At 43.7% G+C, this 22,547-nt stretch overlaps 1 protein-coding gene across 6 annotated transcripts in view; it reads left to right on the forward strand.

The window, feature by feature from the left end:
- mapkapk5 (MAPK activated protein kinase 5) overlaps positions 1-22,547 on the forward strand; it is a 114,594-nt gene that overhangs the window by 59,157 nt on the left and 32,890 nt on the right. For all 6 annotated transcript variants that reach the window (XM_038773849.1, XM_038773618.1, XM_038773536.1 and 3 more), the window contains one exon: positions 13,087-13,182. In XM_038773849.1, coding sequence (XP_038629777.1) covers positions 13,087-13,182 — 96 coding nt within the window. The remainder of the gene's footprint in view (positions 1-13,086; positions 13,183-22,547) is intronic.

Raw genomic sequence — 22,547 nt, forward strand, 5'->3', positions numbered from 1 at the left:
ATGTGGTATATCTGGATTTCCAGAAAGCCTTTGACAAGGTGCCACACAAAAGATTGCTGCATAAGATAAAGATGCATGGCATTAAGGGTAAAGTAGTAGCATGGATAGAGGATTGGTTAATTAATAGAAAGCAAAGAGTTGGGATAAATGGGTGTTTCTCTGGTTGGCAATCAGTAGCTAGTGGTGTCCCTCAGGGATCCGTGTTGGGCCCACAATTGTTCACAATTTACATAGATGATTTGGAGTTGGGGACCAAGGGCAATGTGTCCAAGTTTGCAGATGACACTAAGATGAGTGGTAAAGCGAAAAGTGCAGAGGATACTGGAAGTCTGTAGAGGGATTTGGATAGGTTAAGTGAATGGGCGAGGGTCTGGCAGATGGAATACAATGTTGACAAATGTGAGGTTATCCATTTTGGTAGGAATAACAGCAAACGGGATTATTATTTAAACGATAAAATATTAAAGCATGCCGCTGTTCAGAGAGACTTGGGTGTGCTAGTGCATGAGTCACAGAAGGTTGGTTTACAGGTGCAACAGGTGATTAAGAAGGCAAATGGAATTTTGTCCTTCATTGCTAGAGGGATGGAGTTTAAGACTAGGGAGGTTATGTTTCAATTGTATAAGGTGTTAGTGCGGCCACACCTGGAGTATTGTGTTCGGTTTTGGTGTCCTTACTTGAGAAAGGACGTACTGGCGCTGGAGGGTGTGCAGAGGAGATTCACTAGGTTAATCCCAGAGCTGAAGGGGTTGGATTATGAGGAGAGGTTGAGTAGACTGGGACTGTACTCGTTGGAATTTAGAAGGATGAGCGGGGATCTTTTAGAAACATTTAAAATTATGAAGGGAATAGATAGGATAGATGCAGGCAGGTTGTTTCCATTGGCGGGTGACAGCAGAACTAGGGGACATAGCCTCAAAATAAGGGGAAGTAGATTTAGGACTGAGTTTAGGAGGAATTCTTCACCCAAAGGGTTGTGAATCTATGGAATTCCTTGCCCAGTGAAGCAGTTGAGGCTCCTTCATTACATGCTTTTAAGGTAAAGATAGATAGTTTTTTGAAGAATAAAGGGATTAAGGGTTATGGTGTTCGGGCCGGAAAGTGGAGCTGAGTCCACAAAAGATCAGCCATGATCTAATTGAATGGCGGAGCAGGCTCGAGGGGCCAGATGGCCTACTCCTGCTCCTAGTTCTTATGTTCTTATGAAACCAACTGTTCCTTGTCCCAAATCATGTTGACACTGGAGGATGGCATTCAGCTGGCTTTGGGCTCCTTGTAAAGAAGACTGGAATAGTTTAATATCTGTGCGAAAAGTGCATTGTTAAAATATATGAAACACACTATATTTTCCAGATTATTTTTCATCTGTTTGAAAGATAGGTATTCTGATTCTAAGAATCATTCTCCTAAAGTTCTGTACTTGGCCACATTTGAACCCAGCTTGTATTTAATTTCTAATGTACTATAGAGTTTCCTCATGTTAAGTTTTCACCAAACTATTCATACCTCTGCATTCTATTTGATGTTGTGCTTCCAGTCACCTGTCCTTTGTCATCTAGATCACTTAATTCCAGATCCTTAATACAAGTCTTGTCTGTCCGTCATCCCTGAGCTTACTGTCTTACATTGGCTCCAAGTTGTGCATCATAAGAACAAAGAAAATTACAGCACAGGAACAGGCCCTTCGGCCCTCCCAGCCTGCGCCGATCCAGATCCTTTATCTAAACCTGTCGCCTATTTTCCAAGGATCTACTTCCCTCTGTTCTCCGCCCGTTCATGGATCTGTCCAGATGCATCTTAAATTATGCTATCGTGCCCGCCTCTACCACTTCCGCTGGCAAAGCGTTCCAGGCACCCACCACCCTCTGCGTAAAAAAAACTTTCCACGCACATCTCCCTTAAACTTTCCCCCTCTCACTTTGAAATCGTGACCCCTTGCAATTGACACCCCCACTCTTGGAAAAAGCTTGTTGCTATCCACCCTGTCCATACCTCTCATAATTTTGTAGACCTCAATCAGGTCCCCCCTCAACCTCCGTCTTTCCAACGAAAACAATCCTAATCTACTCAACCTTTCTTAATAGCTAGCACCCTCCATACCAGGCAACCTCCTCTGCACCCTCTCTAAAGCATCCACATCCTTCTGGTAACGTGGCGACCAGAACTGCGTGCAGTATTCCAAATGTGGCCTAACCAAAGTCCTATACAACTGTAATATGACCTGCCGACTCTTGTACTCAATACCCCGTCCGAAGAAGGCAAGCATGCTGTATGCTTCTTGACCACTCTACCGACCTGCGTTGCCACCTTCAGGGTACAATGGACCTGATCTCCCAGATCTCTCTGTACATCAATTTTCCCCAGGACTCCTCCACTGACCATATAGTCCGCTCTTGAATTAGATCTTCCAAAATGCATCACGTCGCATTTGCCTGGATTGAACTCCATCTGCCATTTCTCTGCCCAACTCTTCAATCTATCTATATTTTGCTGTTTTCTCTGACAGTCCTCCTCGCTATCTGCAACTCCACCAATCTTAGTATCATCTGCAAACTTTCTAATCAGACCACTTATACCTTCGTCCAGATCATTTATGTAGATCACAAACAACAATGGTCCGAGTTCGGACCCCTGTGGAACACCACTAGTCACCTTTCTCCATTTTGAGACACTCCTTCCACCACTACTCTCTGTCTCCTGTTGCCCAGCCAGTTCTTTATCCATCTGGCTAGTACATCCTGAACCCCATACAACTTCACTTTTTCCATCAACCTGCCATGGGAAACTTTATCAAATGCTTTACTGAAGTCCATGTATATGACATCTACAGCCCTTCCCTCATCAATTAACTTTGTCACTTCCTCAAAGAATTCTATTAGGTTTGTAAGACATGACCTTCCCTGCACAAAACCATGCTGCCTATCACTGATAAGCCCATTTTCTTCCAAATGTGAATATATCCTATCCCTCAGTATCTTCTCCAACAGTTTGCCTACCACTGACGTCAAGCTCACAGGCCTATAATTCCCTGGATTACCCCTGTTACCCTTCTTAAAAAGGAACATTAGCAATTCTCCAGTCCTCCGGGACCTCACCAGTGCTCAAGGATGCTGCAAAGATATGGGTGGGATTCTGCCATAATTGGCGGGGTGGGCATCCCCGGCGGGAAGGAGTGGCGTGAACCACTCTGGCGTCGGGCCGCCCCAAAGGTGCGGAATCCTCCGCACCTTCAGGGGCTCAGCCGGCCCCAAAGTGATTTGCGCTGCGCTGGCCGGCGGTGAATGGGCTTGATGCCACGCCAACCGGCACCGAAGGACCTCTGCCAGCTGGTGCGAGTTGGCGCATGCACATGAGCGCCAGCATGTGATGGCGTCATCCCAGCTCATGCGCAGAGGGCTTCGTCTTCGCACCGGCAATGGCGGACCGCTACATCCGCCGGTGCGGAAGAATAGAGTGCCCCCGTGGAACAGGCCCGCCCGCGGATCAGTGGGCCCTGATCGCGGGCCAGGCCACCGTGGGGGCACCTCCCGGGGCCAGATCCCCCCCGCGCCCCCCCGAGACCCCTGGAGGCCGCCCTTCCGTCTATTCCCTTTATTCTGTGCCACACTTGGGAGCTCTTCCCTCTCACTAAACCTTTAATTCTCCAACATTTCTGGGATCTAATTTGTATCCTCATTTCTGAAGACAGAACCAAAGTATGTATTCAATTACTCAGCCATTTCTTTGTCCCTTATTATGCATTCCCCTGTTTCTGTCTGTAGGGGGCCTACATTTCTCTTTGCCAATCTCTTTCTCTTCACGTATCTGTAGAAACTCTTGGTGTCAGTCTTTATGTTCCCTGCAAGCTTCCTTTCATACTGTACTTTCCCCTTAATCAATCCCTTCATCCTTCTTTTTAAAAAAATATTTTTATTCTCCTTTTTCACATTTTCTCCCGAATTTACACCCACCAACAATAAACAATAATAAGCAACAGATATGTCAAACCCATAACAATAACAACGATCCCATTCTCCCACCAACCCCCAAACATCAGCCCACATGTTTACATAAACAAATGACAAAAAGGAATCTGGGATTACCCATCGTCATCCTTAATATACACAGCCCCCCTCCCCCAACCTTCCCACCTACCCCCTCCCCAACTAATGTTCGATGTTATCCAGTTCTTGAAAGTGCATAGTAAATAATGCCCATGACTTGTCGAACCCCTCCGAGCTTCCCCTCAGTTCAAATTTAACCTTCTAAAGGGTCAGGTATTCCAACAGGCCCCCCCCATCATGCCAGGGCACAGGGTGGAGAGGCTGCTCTCCATTCCAGCAGGATCCGCCTTCGGGCGATCCTCTTCGTCCTTCTTTGCTGAATTCTAAACTGCTCCCAATCCTCAGACCTATTATTTTTCTTGGCCAATCTGTATGCTTCTTCGTTGCATCGGATACTATTTCTAATTTCCTTTGTAAACCATGGATGGATTGGCCCTCTTACCCCCTTCGCTTTTATGCCAGACAAGAATGAACAGTTGCTGTAGTTCCTCCATGCATTCCTTGAATGTTTGCCATTGTCTATCCACCTTCATCCCTTTAAGTAAGTCTCCCCAATCTATCAAGGCCAACTCATGTCTCATATCCTCATAGTTCCCTTTATTAAGATTCAGCACCCTAGTCTCCGAATCAACTACTTCACTCTCCATCTTGATAAATTCTATGATGTTATGGTCGCTCATCCCCATGATTGTACAGCCAAATTGGCAATGATTCCCTTCTCATTACACAGTACCCAGTCTAAGATGGCCTGCTCTCTAGTTGGCTCCTCCACAAATTGGTCAAGAAAACCACCCTGTATACACTCCAGGAATTTCTCCTCTATGGCATTGTGGCTAATTTGATTTGCCCAATCTATGTGAAGATTAAAATCACCCATGATCACTGATATTCCCTTATTACATGGATCACTAATTACTTGTTTAATGCCATTCCCACCTCTCTAAGCGTGCTATCCGTGATGTTCTCCGCCTCGCTAATGCTCCACATATGCATTCCAAGCATTAATCAGAATGTAACACTTGAGGTTAGAGGTTGGTTGGGGAAGGGTAGCAAGGAAGATATGATCTCCAGTTCATTTCTGGCATGCAGTGTAATTTCGGATTTGAATTGATAGGTAACAGAATAATCTTTTTGTTTGTAATCAGTACTGGGAGTACTGAGATTAAAGTTCTTCAATCCTTCACCCACCCCAAAAAAGGTATGCTATCAATGGTGAATCATCTTTCTTCTATTACCTGGTGCTCCGTTAATTATTTTGGATAATTCTCATGCCTCCGCTTTGTGCTGATTAATTAGGCTATCTATAGCTGTGTTATATTCGGGCTAAGAATGCTTGGCAAGTGTACTCACTGAATTTTCGGTTCTTTGTAAGGGTTGTCTCATAATATTGTGTATGCTAAAGACTTTGGATGTTTTCCCTTCCCTTATAATTGTTCCTATCTACATAGATTGATATGCATATACTACATTCTCCTTTTATTTTATTATCTGATGTTAGTCTTGGGACTTGACTGCTTTGTAAAATATGGGAGTCAGGAATGTACAAACCAGTGAGGTTCTCATCTTGACAGTGGGTCTCCATTCGATGACAAATACATACTCCCACTCCCTGTGGGTTTACGATTAGGTTATTAACACCTATGAGTGCAGTGAATTAGAGGAATCTGTTGTTGGCTGCACTTTAAAGTCTTCAATTGAATTTATTTCTGTCCTCTACACAATAAATTTATCCTTTCTCTCTTCTTAGACCATAAGACATAGGAGCAGAATTAGACCACTCGGCCCATCGAGTCTGCTCCGCTATGGCTGATATTTTTCTCATCCCCATTCTCCTGCCTTCTCTCCATAACCCCTGATCCCCTTATTGATCAAAAACCTATCTATCTCTGTCTTAAAGAGACTCGGTGATTTGGCCTCCACAGCCTTCTGCGGCAAAGAGTTCCACAGATTCACCAACCTCTGGCTGAAGAAATTCCTCCTCATCTCTGTTTTAAAGGATTGTCCCTATAGTCTCAGATTGTGTCTTCTGCTTCTAGTTTTTCCTACAAGTGGAAACGTCCTCTCCACGTTCATTCTATCCAGGCCTCGCAATATCCTGTAAGTTTCAATACGATCCCCCTCATCCTTCTAAACTCCAATGAGTACAGACCCAGAATCCTCAACCGTTCCTCATATGACAAGCTCTTAATTCCAGGGATCATTATTGTGAACCTCCTCTGGACCCTTTCCAAGGCCAGCATATCCTTCCTTAGATACGGGGGCCAAAACTGCTCACACTACTCCAAATGGGGTCTGACCTGAGTCTTGTATAGCCTCAGAAGTACATCCTTGGTCTTGTATTCTAGCCCTCTCGACATAAATGCTAACATTGCATTTGCCTTCCTAACTGCCGACTGAACCTGCATGTTAACCTTAAGAGAATCGTGAACAAAGACTCCCAAGTGACTTTGTGCTTCTGATTTCCTAAGCATCTTCCCATTTAGAAAATATCTATGCCTCCATTTCTCCTTGTAAAGTGCATAACTTCACACTTTTCCACATTGTATTCCATCTGCTCACTCTCCTAGCCTGTCCAAGTCCTTCTGTAGCCCGCCTGCTTCCTCAATACTACCTGCCCCTCTACAGAACCTTGTATCATCTGCAAACTTAACACCATGGGTTCTTAACTTTTTGAACAGTCTCCTATGCGGCATTGTCAAAGGTCTTCTGGAAATCTAAATAAATCACGTCCACTGGCTCTCCTTTGTTTAACTTCCTTGTTACTTCCTGAAATAACTCAGATTTGTCAGGCATGACCTCTCCTAGACGAAGCCGTTCTGATTCAGTCCTATTTTACCATGCACTTCCAAGTACTCCGCGATCTCATCTTTAATTGGATTTGTTTATTGTCATGTGTACCAAGGTACAGTCAAAAGTATATTTCTGCGAGCAGCTCACAGATCAATAAGTACATGAAAAGAAAAGGAGATTTAAAAAAATACATAATAGGGCAACACAAGGTGTACACAATGTTAAAGGTAGAGGTTAGTAATTATGTTAATCTTAGAATTAAATTTTAAAAGATTAGAATGATTGTAAGTTAAATAAAAAGTCGATGTGTTAGGGAGAACATGCAGAGAGTCACCATGCTCCGGCGCCATCAAGAATTTGCACAATGGACTCTCAAATCTTGCTAATGGCCAAAGTCAGGCTCACCGGCCTATAATTTACCGTCTTCTGCCTCCCTCCCTTCCTTAGGTGTTACATAAGACACTTTCCAGTCCTCTGGGACCCTTCCTGCCTCCAGTGATTCCTGAAATATCATCACCAATGCCTCCATAATCTCCTGAGCTGTCTCTTTAGAACCCTGGGATGTAGTCCATCCAGTCCAGGTGTTTTATCCACCTTCAGACCTTTCAGTTTCCCCAGAACCACCTTCTCAGTGATGGTCACTGCACTCACCTCTGCCCCCTGGTTCTCCTGGAGCTCTGGCATCCCACTGGTGTCTTCCACTGTGAAGACTGATGCAAAGTAACTATTCAGTTTGTCTGCTATTTCTTTGTTTCCTATTATTACTTCTCCAGCCACATTTTCAAGTGGTCCAATGTCTTTTTTGCCTCTCTTACCTGTTATATTTTGAAAAAAACTCTTCCTTTTGTATATTGAAAAAAACTCTTCCTATCTTCCTTTATATTATTAGCTAGCTTGCACTCATACTTCATCTTCTCCCCCCTTATTGTTTTTTTAGATGTCCTCTGCTCGCTTTTGAAGGTTTCCTAATCCTCTGGCTTCCCACTAATCCTCGCCACTTTATATGCTTTTTCTTTAGCTTTAATGTTGTCCTTGACTTCCTTCATCAGCCATGGATACCTTGTCCTCCCCTTAGCATGTTTCCTCCTTGGGATGAATTTCTGTTGTGCCTGCCGAATAACCTCCAATCCCACCCCACAAGTACAACTCTATGCCCCCGATACTGCCCCCCTCTGTTTCTCTTGCCCTGCCATTGCTGTTCCACTGTCTTCCTGCTATGCTCCTTTTCCAATCAACTCAGGCCAGCTTCTCCCTCATGTCTTTGTAGTTACCCTTATTTAATTACCATTTCATCTGATTGCAGCTTCTTCCTCTCAAACTGCAGGGTAAATTCTATCATATTGTAGTCACTGTTCCCTAAGGGATCCTTCACCTTAAGTTCCCTAATCAAGTCTGCGAAGGGAGTTTTAATAATGGGAAATGAGGAAATGGCTGAGGAACTGAACAGGTTTTTTGGGTCGGTCTTCACAGTGGAAGACACAAATAACATGCCAGCGACTGATAGAAATGAGGCTATGACAGGTGAGGACCTTGAGAGGATTGTTATCACTAAGGAGGGAGTGATGGGCAAGCTAATGGGGCTAAAGGTAGACAAGTCTCCTGGCCCTGATGGAATGCATCCCAGAGTGCTAAAAGAGATGGCTAGGGAAATTGCAGATGCACTAGTGATAATTTACCAAAATTCACTAGACTCTGGGGTGGTCCCGGTGGATTGGAAATTAGCAAACGTGACACCACTGTTTAAAAAAGGAGGTAGGCAGAAAGCAGGAAATTATAGGCCAGTGAGCTTAACTTCGGTAGTAGGGAAGATGCTGGAATCTATCATCAAGGAAGAAATTGCGAGGCATCTGGATAGAAGTTGTCCCATTGGGCAGACGCAGCATGGGTTCGTAAAGGGCAGGTCATGCCTAACTAATTTAGTGGAATTTTTTGAGGACATTACCAGTGCAGTAGATAACGGGGAGCCGATGGATGTGGTATATCTGGATTTCCAGAAAGCCTTTGACAAGGTGCCGCACAAAAGATTGCTGCATAAGATAAAGATGCATGGCATTAAGGGTAAAGTAGTAGCATGGATAGAGGATTGGTTAATTAATAGAAAGCAAAGAGTTGGGATAAATGGGTGTTTCTCTGGTTGGCAATCAGTAGCTAGTGGTGTCCCTCAGGGATCCGTGTTGGGCCCACAATTGTTCACAATTTACATAGATGATTTGGAGTTGGGGACCAAGGGCAATGTGTCCAAGTTTGCAGATGACACTAAGATGAGTGGTAAAGCGAAAAGTGCAGAGGATACTGGAAGTCTGCAGAGGGATTTGGATAGGTTAAGTGAATGGGCTCGGGTCTGGCAGATGGAATACAATGTTGACAAATGTGAGGTTATCCATTTTGGTAGGAATAACAGCAAACGGGATTATTATTTAAACGATAAAATATTAAAGCATGCCGCTGTTCAGAGAGACTTGGGTGTGCTAGTGCATGAGTCACAGAAGGTTGGTTTACAAGTGCAACAGGTGATTAAGAAGGCAAATGGAATTTTGCCCTTCATTGCTAGAGGGATGGAGTTTAAGACTAGGGAGGTTATGTTGCAATTGTATAAGGTGTTAGTGCGGCCACACCTGGAGTATTGTGTTCAGTTTTGGTCTCCTTACTTGAGAAAGGACGTACTGGCGCTGGAGGGTGTGCAGAGGAGATTCACTAGGTTAATCCCAGAGCTGAAGGGGTTGGATTATGAGGAGAGGTTGAGTAGACTGGGACTGTACTCGTTGGAATTTAGAAGGATGAGGGGGGATCTTATAGAAACATTTAAAATTATGAAGGGAATAGATAGGATAGATGCGGGCAGGTTGTTTCCACTGGCGGGTTACAGCAGAACTAGGGGACATAGCCTCAAAATAAGGGGAAGTAGATTTAGGACTGAGTTTAGGAGGAACTTCTTCACCCAAAGGGTTGTGAATCTATGGAATCCCTTGCCCAGTGAAGCAGTTGAGGCTCCTTCATTACATGCTTTTAAGGTAAAGATAGATAGTTTTTTGAAGAATAAAGGGATTAAGGGTTATGGTGTTCGGGCCAGAAAGTGGAGCTGAGTCCACAAAAGATCAGCCATGATCTAATTGAATGGCGGAGGAGGCTCGAGGGGCCAGAAGCCTACTCCTGCTCCTAGTTCTTATGTTCTTATTACACACCACCAAATCCAGAATTGCCTGTTCCCTGGTCGACTCTGTCACAAGTTGCTCCAAAAAATCATCTCTTCGTCATTCCACAAATTCCTTTTCTTGGGATCCGCTACCAACCTGATTTTCCCAGTCCAACTGCATATTGAAGTCCCCCATGATTATTGTAATATTGCCTGTTTTACATGCCTTTTCTACCTCTTGATTTATTTTCTGCCCCACATCCTGACTACAGCTAGGGGGCCTGTACATAACTCCAATCAGGGTCTTTTTACCTTTGCGATTCCTCAACTCTACCCACAGAGATTCTATGCCTCCTGATCCTATATTGCGACTTGCTATCGATTTAGCTTCATTCCTTACTAACAATGCAACCTAGTCCCCTATGCCCATCTGCCTGTTCTTTCAATAGGAAACATATCCTTGGATATTTAGGTCCTAGCCCTGATCCCCTTGCAACTATGTCTCTGTGATGCCCACAACATCGTACCGACCAATTTCAATGTGTGCAACAAGCTCATTTACCTTGTTGCGTATACTGTGCGCATTTAGGTACAACACCCACAATCCTGCATTGGCCACCTCCCTTTTCACACTTGTCACCTTTTTTGCTCTGCCCGAGGGTGATCTTTTATTTTGGTTCTCTATTTCCCCTTCAGTTATTATACCTTCTAAGCTCACATTCTGGTTCCCATCCCCCTGCCATACTAGTTTAAACCCTCCCAAGTGAATCTCGCAAATCTCCCAGCCAGAATATCGGTGCCCCTCCAGTTTAGATGTAACCCGTCCTTCTTGTACAGGTCTCACCTGCCCTGGAAGAGATCCGAATGGTTAAAAAATCTGAAATCCTCCCTCCTACACCATATGTGTTCAACTGCACTATCCTCCTATTTCTAGCCTCACTGGCACATGGGACAGGCAGTAATCCTGAAATTACAACCCTAGAGGTCCTGCTTTTCAGCTGACTGTCCAACTCCCTGGACTCCTTCTGCAGGACCTCATCACTCTTCCTGCCTATGTCGTTAGTACCTTTGTGTACTACGACCTCTGGGTGTTCACCCTCCCCCCTTCAGGATGTCCTGTGTTCGTTCAGAGACATCCTTGACCCTGGCACCAGGGAGGAAACATACCATCCTGGAGTCTCTTTCATGTCCACAGAAGCGCCTATCTCTGCCCCTTACTATAGAGTCCCCTATAACTATCACTCCCCTGCACTTAGCCCTGCCCTGCTGAGCAACAGAGCCAGTTGCGGTGCCACTGTTCTGGTTGCTGTTGTTTTTCCCCTGATAGGCTGTCCCCCTCAACAGTATCCAAAATGGTATACCTGTTAGAGAGGGGGGCAGCCTCAGAGGATGCCTGCGCTGACTGCCTGCCCTTTCTAGCGGTCACCCATCTGTCTGCCTGCACCTTGGGTGTGACCACGTCTCTATAACTCCTATCTATGACACTTTCCGCCACCTACATGCTCGCCACCTGCATGCTCTTAAGTGCATCCAACTGCTGCTCCAATCGAACCACGCGGACTGTAAGGAGCTGCCAGATGCAGTCGACTGGAATGCTGGAAGCATCACACATCTGCCACACCTGACAGTTGGAGCACTGCGCCCCACTGAGTGACATTTAAGCACTAATTAACTAATTTCAAATAAATATTTGAATTATTGTTAGATTGAGTTACAATTAACTATATGGCCCTGACGCTAGATTTTTACTGTAAAATTAAATACTAATCTCTGCCCTCGAGTTTAGTTACTCCTCTACCTAGTTTAATGATAGTTTTAATTAGTTTGTTTTTCAATGTTATTTTTTTCAAATTTAACATATTTCCTACCAACGGATCAGGTCACAGCTTTACTGTGATTTCACTTCAGTTTCCCCCCCCCCCACAATTTGAAAAGGTATTTGTATCACTTACCTTCCCTGGATGCTCTCTGGACCTCTCCCTTCAGGTTAACAGTTACAAAGCCAGAAGAAAGAAAACAAAACAAAAAGGGAAAAGCACCTCCTCCCACTCTGCATGAAATTACCACACTGCTCCAAATTACCGCGTTCCAATTCCCACTCTGGCTGTGTCTCACTCAGGGTGACTCGACTTCACCGTGCACGAAGCTTACTCATCTTTTTCTCAACTTTGCCTGTTACAGTTCAGCCACTTTTCTTTTTCTATAGTAAGACAGAAGCATTCGCATTTTCAACCTCAATGATGCCAAGAATTCTAGCTCTTCCCTACTCTCCCACACCTCCCAACAGGGTGCAGGTTGGTGGGATTGTCTGTAGAAGCATTTCCTCAATACAGTGAAGTGAAACCATTCCACAACAACTGAGTCAAAGATCTGCAGCTTCAACATATGATACTCAAAGCAGGTTATGTGGAACATGGGAAGCAAGGAAAAGTCTCCAGCACTCTAAGGCTAGATTATGCCTACAAGAAAATGGCCCCTCCCAGTGCCCTGTAGTGCCACAGCCAACCCTCAAGACTGTTATGAAATTATTGTTACCCTTTATAATAGATTGTTCCTGGTCAAAAACCCCAATCTGCTAGTCTGTTTTTGTACAAGTATTGTGTTAAAACCCTGGATAGTGACTTACCTACCTGTAGGTAGGTCCAGACATTGCCCTCTGTGGTATGTTATGTAGGGAAAAGTAGTTTTTATGTTTGGACAGGCTGAAAAATCTGTTAGTCATATTTGCCGTTGCTAAGATTGAAGAAGCTTTTATTTATTTTGATAAAACTTGGTTTTATAAAATGTATATCAATATAAAACATGTGGTTTGCGTGCGAACGATTTTGAAATTTGCTGGGAATATCAAAGTAGAGGGTTTGGTAAAACAACAAGAAGAATTGTTAAGAGACAGCAGGAAGAAAAAGGTTAGCTAAATAGGATAACATGACAGGTGCAATTTATTAGGATGCAAAGTAAAATGCAATAAATAGGACTGTAGTCATCAGTGTCTAACTGCTCTTGCAAAGAGTTGGCACATAGTGGGCAAATGATCAACTGTGTTGAAAACCTCAATAGTCTTGTAATAAGGCTGACCTTTTCCTTTCTGACTTTTGATATTCTGACTCTTGCATCTTGCAGGATGCACCAGTTAAACTGTGTGACTTTGGATTTGCCAAAATCGACCACGGTGATCTGATGACTCCACAGTTCACTCCATATTATGTAGCACCTCAGGTAAGTGTTTCTTTTTTTGACACTAAGTTGGTAATGTACCTGATAATTCACCAAAGCTCTCCTCATAATGGCAGGTAATCTGAAAGGTGGTTACTGTTAAAAGTTAAATACTTGGATTACTTGTGACATTCAAAATAGCTCAGATGATATGGAAACTGTCAAATCTCATTGGTTAAGTTAATTTTGTAGTTTGAAGATGAGGATTGCATGTATAAAATAGGAAAATATTCGCTTATTGTCCCATCTGTGTGTTATGATTTTAGGCCAGACCCTTAAGTTGTTGGTAGGATCCAGTTAGGGACCAATAATGTTTTGTTTCAAGTAGACGAGATTCTAGATGCTTGTTCAGTGAAGAAAGCACAAGACTCCAGGTCTTATTGGAAATGTTACTATACAAGGTCAGAAAGAGAAAACCATTTGTCATATCTATCTTATACTCTGTAACATTCAGAGTAAGTGCAAAATGTACATGTAAACTAACAAGCCAGCTCTGGTCGAACACAATAAATGGCAAATGTGACTAAGGGATAATCCATGGATTTCTCAACAATCTACCCAGATGCCAGTAACACTGATTCTCATGAGTTATTCGAAGATCTAACCTTGAACTTCTCTCAAAGTCACTCCAGCTCTGACTGCATCAACAAGGATCCAATCTCATTTCCCGAGATTCTGTTCCCCTGAATTCCTGAGTCTGCACTTGAGCATCAATTCACGAGCACAACTTCAGCTCTTCAGCTACATCAAGCAGAAAACTCCGAAAGAGTACCCTTGCCCCAGCGGCCCACTGCACAGAGTCACCAACCCATGGCTACCGCCTTCACTTAACATCTCAGCCCTGCAGACCTTTTTCCGTTTTGAAGCCTGTTTCTCTACTCCTGCCTTTTAAAAAAAAAAAACTAGGATCATTTCCTGTCCCTATCCCATTTCTGGACTGTTCTTTGTAAACTCTTCCTGTTTCCTCTCTTCGTGTGGGACCTCTCCCTGCCCCTGTTTGGAACACTAGTCTTTCATGACCCTCTGCTCCCAGGCTGCTGACCCAGATTTTTGTGCTGCTTTTCTTCTTGCACTGGCGCGCTGAGGCCAAGCACATAAAAATCTACATGTGCAGCCGGTCTGCAAAGGCCTGCTGGGAATTGAAATTCCTGACCTCCGTTCTCAAAAGAAACCTTCACTACAGTGAAAGACGGTACAATTTATTCACAAGAAATCTTCACCATTGCATCAAGTATTCAACACCAACATCAAGGGCGCCTACTGATCCGTCCCCTAACCGCACTTCAGAAAATTGGACCATGAGACTGTTCTCCTCCTCCCAGCATACAAGCAGAAACTTAAGAATCCAGTTAAAAAGTTTGTGGAATGCTGGTCTGAAGCAACAGAAGAGCTCCTACGCGAGTGTTTGGAGTCAGTGGACTGGTCCATATTCAGGAACTCAGCGGCCAACCTAAACGAGCATGCCACCCCGTCACAGCATTCATCAGCAAGTGGGTAGAAGATTACGTGCCAAAGAAGGTAGTACATATGTTCCCCAATCGGAAAGCATAGAGAGATTTACTCCCTACTGAAGGCCAGATCTGAGGCGTTCAAGACAGACAACCCTGACCTGTATAAGAAATGAAGGTACGATCTCGGCAAAGCCATCAGAGATGCCAAGAGACAATACCAGACTAAACTAGAGTCACAGACTAACAACACGGACTCTCGTCAGTTGTGGCAAGGCTTAAGCAACACAACGGCTAAAAAGCAGGAAACCATCAAACCGTTGTCAACTGCCTCAGCAACCTCAAACACACCCATACCTACCATCACAGAGTCTGAAGTCAGATTGGCCTTCTTGAAAGAGAACCCTCTGAAAGCAACGGGTCCTGACGGAGTCCCTGGTGTACACTAAGATCCTGCGTGAACCAACTGGTGGGTGTGTTCGCTGACATCTTCAACCTGTCCCTACTCCGTTCCGAGGTTCCCACCTGCTTCAAGAAGACGATCATCATACCGGTGCCAAAGAAGAACTAGGCAACGTGTCTCAACGACTACCTTCCAGTGGCTTTGACATCTGTCATTATGAAGTGCTTTAGAGGTTGGTCCTGAGACTCATCAACTCCATACTCCCAGAATGCCTTGAGATCCACTGCAATTCGCATACTGCCACAACTGGTCCACAGCAGACGCCATCTCCCTGGCCCTCCAGTCATCCCTGGAATATCTTGACAACAAGAACTTCTATGTCACTCCTATTCGTTGACTACAGCTCTGCCTAAAACACCATAATCCCAGCCAAGCTCATATCAAAACTCCAAAACTTAGGACTTGGCTCCTTCCTCTGCTACTGGATCCTCGACTTCCTAACCCATAGACCACAATCAGTAAGGATAAAGAACAGCACCTCTTCCACAATAGTCCTCAATACTGGGGCTCCGCAAGGCTGTGTACTTATCCCCCTACCATACTCCCTATACACACATGACTGTGAAAAAACTTGGCTCTAACTCCATCTCCAAGTTTGCTGATGACACGGCCATAATGGGTCAGATCTTGAATAGCGATGTGTCCGAGTACAGGAAGGAGATAGAGAACCTAGTGGCATGGTGCAACAACAACAATCTCTCACTCAACGTCAACAAAACTAAGGATCTGGTCATTGACTTCAGGAAGTGAAGTATCGTACACACCCCTGTTTGTATCAATGGTGCCGAGCTGGAGATGGTTGACAGCTTCAAATTCCTAGGTGTACACATCACCAACAATCTGTCCTGGTCTACCCATGTCGACACTACGACCATGAAAGCACAACAGCGCCTATACTTCCTCAGGAAACTAAGGAAATTCAGCATGTCCATATTAACTCCGATCTCACTGCATTAAGCAGTCTATCACGTGAACTCGCGCCCCCCCCCCCCCCATCCATTGACTCTGCCTACACATCAAGGCAGCGGACAGCATAATCCCACCTGGGTTATTCTCTCTTCCATCGGGCAGGAGATACAAAAGTCTGAGAACACGAACTAACGGGTTCAAAAACAGCTTCCTCCCCACTGTTACCAGACTCGTGAATAACCCTCTTATGGACTGAACTGATCTCTTCACAAATCTTCTGTACTGAGTAGTACTACACTCCGTATGCTCACCAGGTGCCTATGCATTTGCATTGTGTATTTATTTATGTCCTATGCTTTTTCATGTATGGAACGACCTGTCTAGACTATATGCAGAACAATACTTTTTCACTGTACCGTGGTACATGTGACAAATCTAATCCAAATCTAATTACAGACATCAAACAAATAGTTTATTGCGTACTATACAAATAATCTTTTCATTTGTGGCACAATTCCGCATCTCCTATTATAAAAGTACCAAGGTTTAGCCAAAACAAAAGCCAGTACACATAACACGTCAGATTAGCGAAATTTAAACAACACAGAATTATAACTCCAAATCTCCTCCACCCTTTCTTTAAACTCTGAATAAAGGACCAACACATGATATATGGCTATAATCCATATAATCTATCATCCATGACCAGTTTGTACGAGAGCTTTCAACCTTGTTGGTGCGACTGCAAAACGATATTCTGGTGGTCTTCCCCTCTTCACACATGGAAGCGTATTAGACATGTATATGCTACAAATAACTTTCGCATAGGTTTCTCAATTTTAACACAGAACATGGACTTATTTTCTTACTTGCTTCCCCGTTAATAGAAACATTCCTTCAAAGGGTCCTTTAAGTTTGCTACGAAAACAATGTATATCTGATTGACAACCAGCTTCAAAATGATATTCCTCACTCACTTCCCCATGACAGATTTTGTTGCTTCGTTCTTTTGATCGATGCCTGATGGATAAACTTGCACTAAGATGTTTTTTCCTCTCTTTAATCAAGTCAATTTCTAGTTTCTCAGGAGAGAGTCTGCAGTCTTCTGCACAGGTTCATATTCTTCCTGTTGAGACTTGAAAAATGGGACCTTCATCTTCATTTCTTTCACCGTTTTATCCATATACTTGTCTGCTCTCATTTTCCAATTCTTTTTCAAGCTTATTAATATTTTCATTAACTATTCTGGTGAATTCTATTACTTTGGCTTCAGACTTATCTGCGGAACCCTTACACAAGCTGAGCACTTTCACATAGGCATTCAATTCCTTTTGGAATCTTTTTCCATGGTTACTTATCCTCCTTAGATTGTTCCAAGTCACTCATTAGATCTTCAGTTATGTTTCTTAGAATTTTCCTTGTGTGCTTTTAAAGTCTGCATCTGCTCTTACATCCTGCCCATCTCCTTATTTTTGTTTTCCAGATCGTATTGAAGTTCAAGAATCCCGTTGCTTTTTTCATGATGATATTCCAACAGTTCATCCGTTTTGGTTTTTAATTTTGCATTCAACCAGTTGCCCTGATTCATCAGCAATTCCTTTCCCTTTGACTGATGCTTAAGTGTTCTCATCCATTTTTTATTCTTCATCAAAAAACTCATCTTTTGCGCGTGACGTTGGTCCATTAAGCTAATCGGACTTTCCTTCAATTGCATTCTACCAATAATAAGCTTCTCGTGTGTGGCTACAGTAAATTTTAAGAACTTAACATGATCAAGCACCTCCTGCAACGCAGTCGTCACCATGTTACTGCCTACACTGGCCAAATCATTACACAATATACACTCTACCCCTTCAAGCGGTAAACTAAGAGCAATTGCCACAGTAACAATTCTGTTTATCAAGTCACTTTGTAAGTTGACTTTACACTAGTTAACAAGTTCTTAAATCCCATTAATAGCCCCTATTAATACTTTTTCTTTCACACCACCTGGAATGCAAATTTTCTTCAGTCACCATCGATGATTGCTTTTTCCCCTGTGTTTCTCAAAATATTAATTGTTTACTTGTTTTGTTGGAGGAGTAAGGGAACACTTCTTCCTTCAAGACAAAACCTCCAGTAGCTTTACTCATTTGAGCAGTAATTACAGAGGAATTCCCTTGACTATCCTGAACCAAATTCCTCTTTCCAGTATATTTTGAGGAAATCTGTTTCATTTGTGTTACTGCTTTGGTTTTTACAGCCATTTCCTTTTCTAATGCAGCCTTTTTGGAAGACTCCTTAAGCATTCCTACCACTGCTATCAGTTTACCGTTTGGCTGCTAACAACTGGCTTTGAGATACCCTCTCATGGCAAAAAAGTACTGGTTTCTTGATATCACATTTATCCTCTACACCATAACATTTCTTGACTAGAACAGCTTCTACCTTCTCCTTAAAGCTAGACTCTATTGTTCCTCCAGCTTCCCTGTGCGTTTGCAAATGGTGATCTGCTACCTATGTGATATATCATACCCATCTGCCAGAACTGCTGCTTCCCTTATTTTTAAAACCCTACCGTCTTCCAGGTGTCACCTAATAGCTATTAGAATGCTATCGCAAAATTCTTCCAATATCTTTAGCTCCCTCACATTCATTAAAAAAAATATTAGGGTACCCAATTCTTTTTTTCCAATTAAGGGGCAATTTAGTGTGACCAATTCACTTATCCTGCACATCTTTTTGGTTGTAGGGGTGAGACCCAAACAGACACGTGGAGAATGTGGAGAAACTACACAAGGACATTGACCTAGGTTCTCGGTACCGTGATGCAGCAGTGCTAACCACTGTGCCACTTAACTGCCCCTAGCTCCCTGACATTTATAAAACGTTTGTTCTAACTTCAGAGATCAAAACCACTGGTCCCACATTTCTTTCTCCCAAACAAATTCTGTAGACGTTTCAGTTGTCTTTTCTTTAAAATCTGAAAATTCAACTGATCTCAAATGAGATAAAGTATTTCTGAACTCTTACATCAGGGATTTTATATTGTGTAATGATTTGGCCAGTGTAGGGACTACCTTGCAAACATTAAGTGCACTTTTAACTATCTCATAATCTGAAGATTGTTCTTCTTCCTGAAATCTGGAATACTCAACCATAGCTTTCCCAACCAAAACACTTTGCAAAATGCAAGACCATGTGTCCTGTGGCCAGTTCAACTATGTAGCCACCCTTTCAAATGAGATAAAGTATTTCTGAACTCTTACATCAGGGATTTTAGGCATTAGGGAAAGACTGTTAGTTATATCAAAGCTCGGAGTTGGATTTATTCCTTATCTAAAGTACTAAACACTCTACACTCTTTCACTTGAGCTTACTCAAACTGAATTCTATCTGGATTAACTTTTCCTTCTGATCCCAGATAGCGTGCTATTACTCGACTGTTTCTGCTTTCTTAGCCCCTACCTTTAACTCTAACTCACCCGCTAATACGATTAACCTAGCCTTGCTTAATTGTTGCAAATCACTCGAGATAAATCTTTCCCTCCAGAAAAGTCCTAGCAATTGACAAAGCCAATCTGTTTAATAAAATTCACTGTGGACATCTTATCAACTTTAACAAGTACCAGCACTTGTCTTTGTCACCAATTTTATGTTATGATCCTAGGCCAGACCCCCAAATTGTAAGTAAAACTTGGTTAGGGACCAATAATTGAAGAAATGCACAAGATTCTACGGGTTTTGAACAAACAAAATGAAACTTTATTGTACCAAAATCAGAAAGATAAAACAATTTACAATATCTATCATGGGTATGAAATACATGAGAATTAACATGAACTGTGGCCAAACACCTCACACAACACCAAATGGCAGAAGCGACCAAGACCCAGTCAATGGATTTCTCAACATACCTGTGTCAGTAACACTGACTCAGCCAAACCCACTGAAACCCTACCTCTCTCAGAGATTCCAGACTTCATCTTCAAAGCTCCCGGCTAATAAGCAAAAACTGAAGCAGGAGAATCCGTCAAAGAAAGTCGTGCATGGTTGGTCTGAGGAATCGGATGATCTCCTATGAGACTGCTTAGAGTCAGTGGACTGGTCAGTATTTAAAATCTCTGCGACCAACCTGAACGAGTACGCCACTACAGTAACTGACTTCATTAGTAAGTGTGTAGAAGACTGTGTGCCAAAGAAGCAAATCCGCGTGTTTCCCAACCGGAAACCCTGGATGAACAGGGATATTCACTGTTTGCTGAAGTCTAAGTCTGAGGCGTTCAAGTCAGGCGACCCTGACCTCAACAAGAAAGCCAAATATGACCTAAAGAAATCCATCAAAGTGCCAAAAGACCGCACCGGACCAAGCTCGAGTCCCAGGCTAGCCACATGGATCCCCGCCGTCTATGACAAGGTCTGCAAGACATAACGGGCTACAAGATGAAGGCATGTAAAATCGTCGGCTCCAACACACCCCTCCCTGATGAGCTCAGCGTATTCTATGCCCGCTTTGAGCAAGAGGTCAGCGAGAGCGAGCCCTCCACCCCAGAAGCTGCGGATGAACCTTTATCTGAGATCACCACTGCAGACATCAGAGCAGCCTTCTCGAAGGTCAACCCATGGAAAGCCACTGGCCCGGATGGGGTATCCGGACGAGCACTCGGGCCTTGCGCGGATCAGCTGGCGGGGGTATTTGCAGACATCTTCAACCTCTCTTTACAGCAATCTGAGGTCCCTATCTGCTTCAAGAAGACGACCATCATCCCTGTACCAAAAAAAAGTCAAGCAGCATGCCTTAATGACTATCGTCCAGTGGCTCTGACATCCATCATCATGAAATGCTTCGAAAGGTTAGTCATGGCACGAATCAACTCCAACCTCCCGGATTGCCTTGATCCACTGCAGTTCGCCTACCGCTGCAACAGATCCACAGCAGGTGCCATCTCCATGGCCCTGCACTCTACCCTGGAACACCTAGATAACAAAGACACCTATGTCAGACTCCTATTTATCGACTCCAGCTCAGCCTTCAACACCATTATTCCTACGAAACTCATCTTCAAACTCCTTTGCCTCGGCTCCTCCCTCTGCGACTGGATCCTGAACTTTCTAACCCACAGGCAACAATCAGTAAAGATAGGCAACAACACCTCCTCCACAATCATCCTCAACACCGGTGCCCCACAAGGCTGTGCTCAGCCCCCTACTATACTCCTTATACACCTATGACTGTGTGGCCAAATTCCCCTCCAACTTGATTTTCAGATTTGCTGATGACACAACCGTAGTGGGTCGGATTTCAAACAATGATGAGACAGAGTACAGGAATGAGATAGAGAATCTGGTGAACTGGTGCGATGACAATCTGTCCCTCAATGTCAACAATCTTGAAGGAGATTGTCATCGACTTCAGGAAGCATAGTGGGGAACTTGCCCCTGTCTACATCAATGGGAACGAAGTAGGAAGGGTCGAGAGCTTCAAGTTTTTAGGTGTACAGATCACCAACAGCCTGTTTTGGTCCCCCCATGCCGACGCTATAGTTAAGAAAGCCCAATGACTCTACTTTCTCAGAAGACTGAGGAAATTTGGCATGTCAGCTACGACCCTCACCAACTTCTACAGATGCACCATAGAAAGCATTCTTTCTGGTTGTATCACAGCTTGGTATGGAGCTTGCTCTGTCCAAGACTGAAGGAAACTACAAAAGGTCGTGAATGTAGCCCAGTCCATCACGCAAACCAGCCTCCCATCCATTGACTCTTATCTATAATTCCCGCAATCTCAGAAAGGCAGCCAGCATAATTAAGGACCCTACGCATCCCAGACATACTCTCTTCCACCTTCTTCCGTCAGGAAAAAGATACCAAAGTTTGAGGTCACGTACCAACCGACTCAAGAACAGCTTCTTCCCTACTACCATCAGACTTTTGAATGGACCTACCTCGTATTAAGTTGATCTTTTCTCTACACCTTGCTATAACTGTAATATTATATTCTACAGTCTCTCCTTCCTTCCCTATGTACGGTATGCATTGTTTGTACAGCATGCAAGAAACTATACTTTTAACTGTATACTATTACATGTGACAATAATAAATCAAATCAAACCTTGAAGTAAAGTTGCTCCAACTTGGGGCAGCAAGGTGGTGGAGTGGGTTAGCACTGCAGCCTCACCGCACCGAGGTTCCAGGTTCGATACCGGCTCTGCGTCACTGTCCGTGTGAAGTTTGCACGTTCTCCACGTGTTTGCTTGGTTTTACCTCCACAACCCAAAGATGTGCAGGATAGGTGGATTGGCCACGCTAAATTGCCCCTTAATTGGAAAAAATTCATTGGGTACTCTAAATTTAAAAAAAAAAGTTACTCCAACTCTGACGGCATCAACAATGGCGCACCTCGCAGGGTTTAAATCTCTTCTCTTGTGATTATGTTCCACTGGGTCCTGAGTCTGTACTCCAACACCGACTTACAAGCACAGCTTTAGTTCTTCGGCTGCACAAAGCAGAGCACTGCTGCTCCAAAGGAGTACCTTTGCCTCACAAGCCACAAACTGTTGGCTGCTTTC

The sequence above is a fragment of the Scyliorhinus canicula genome, chromosome 1, assembly GCF_902713615.1.
Source record: "Scyliorhinus canicula chromosome 1, sScyCan1.1, whole genome shotgun sequence".
Taxonomy (NCBI): Eukaryota; Metazoa; Chordata; class Chondrichthyes; order Carcharhiniformes; family Scyliorhinidae; genus Scyliorhinus; species Scyliorhinus canicula.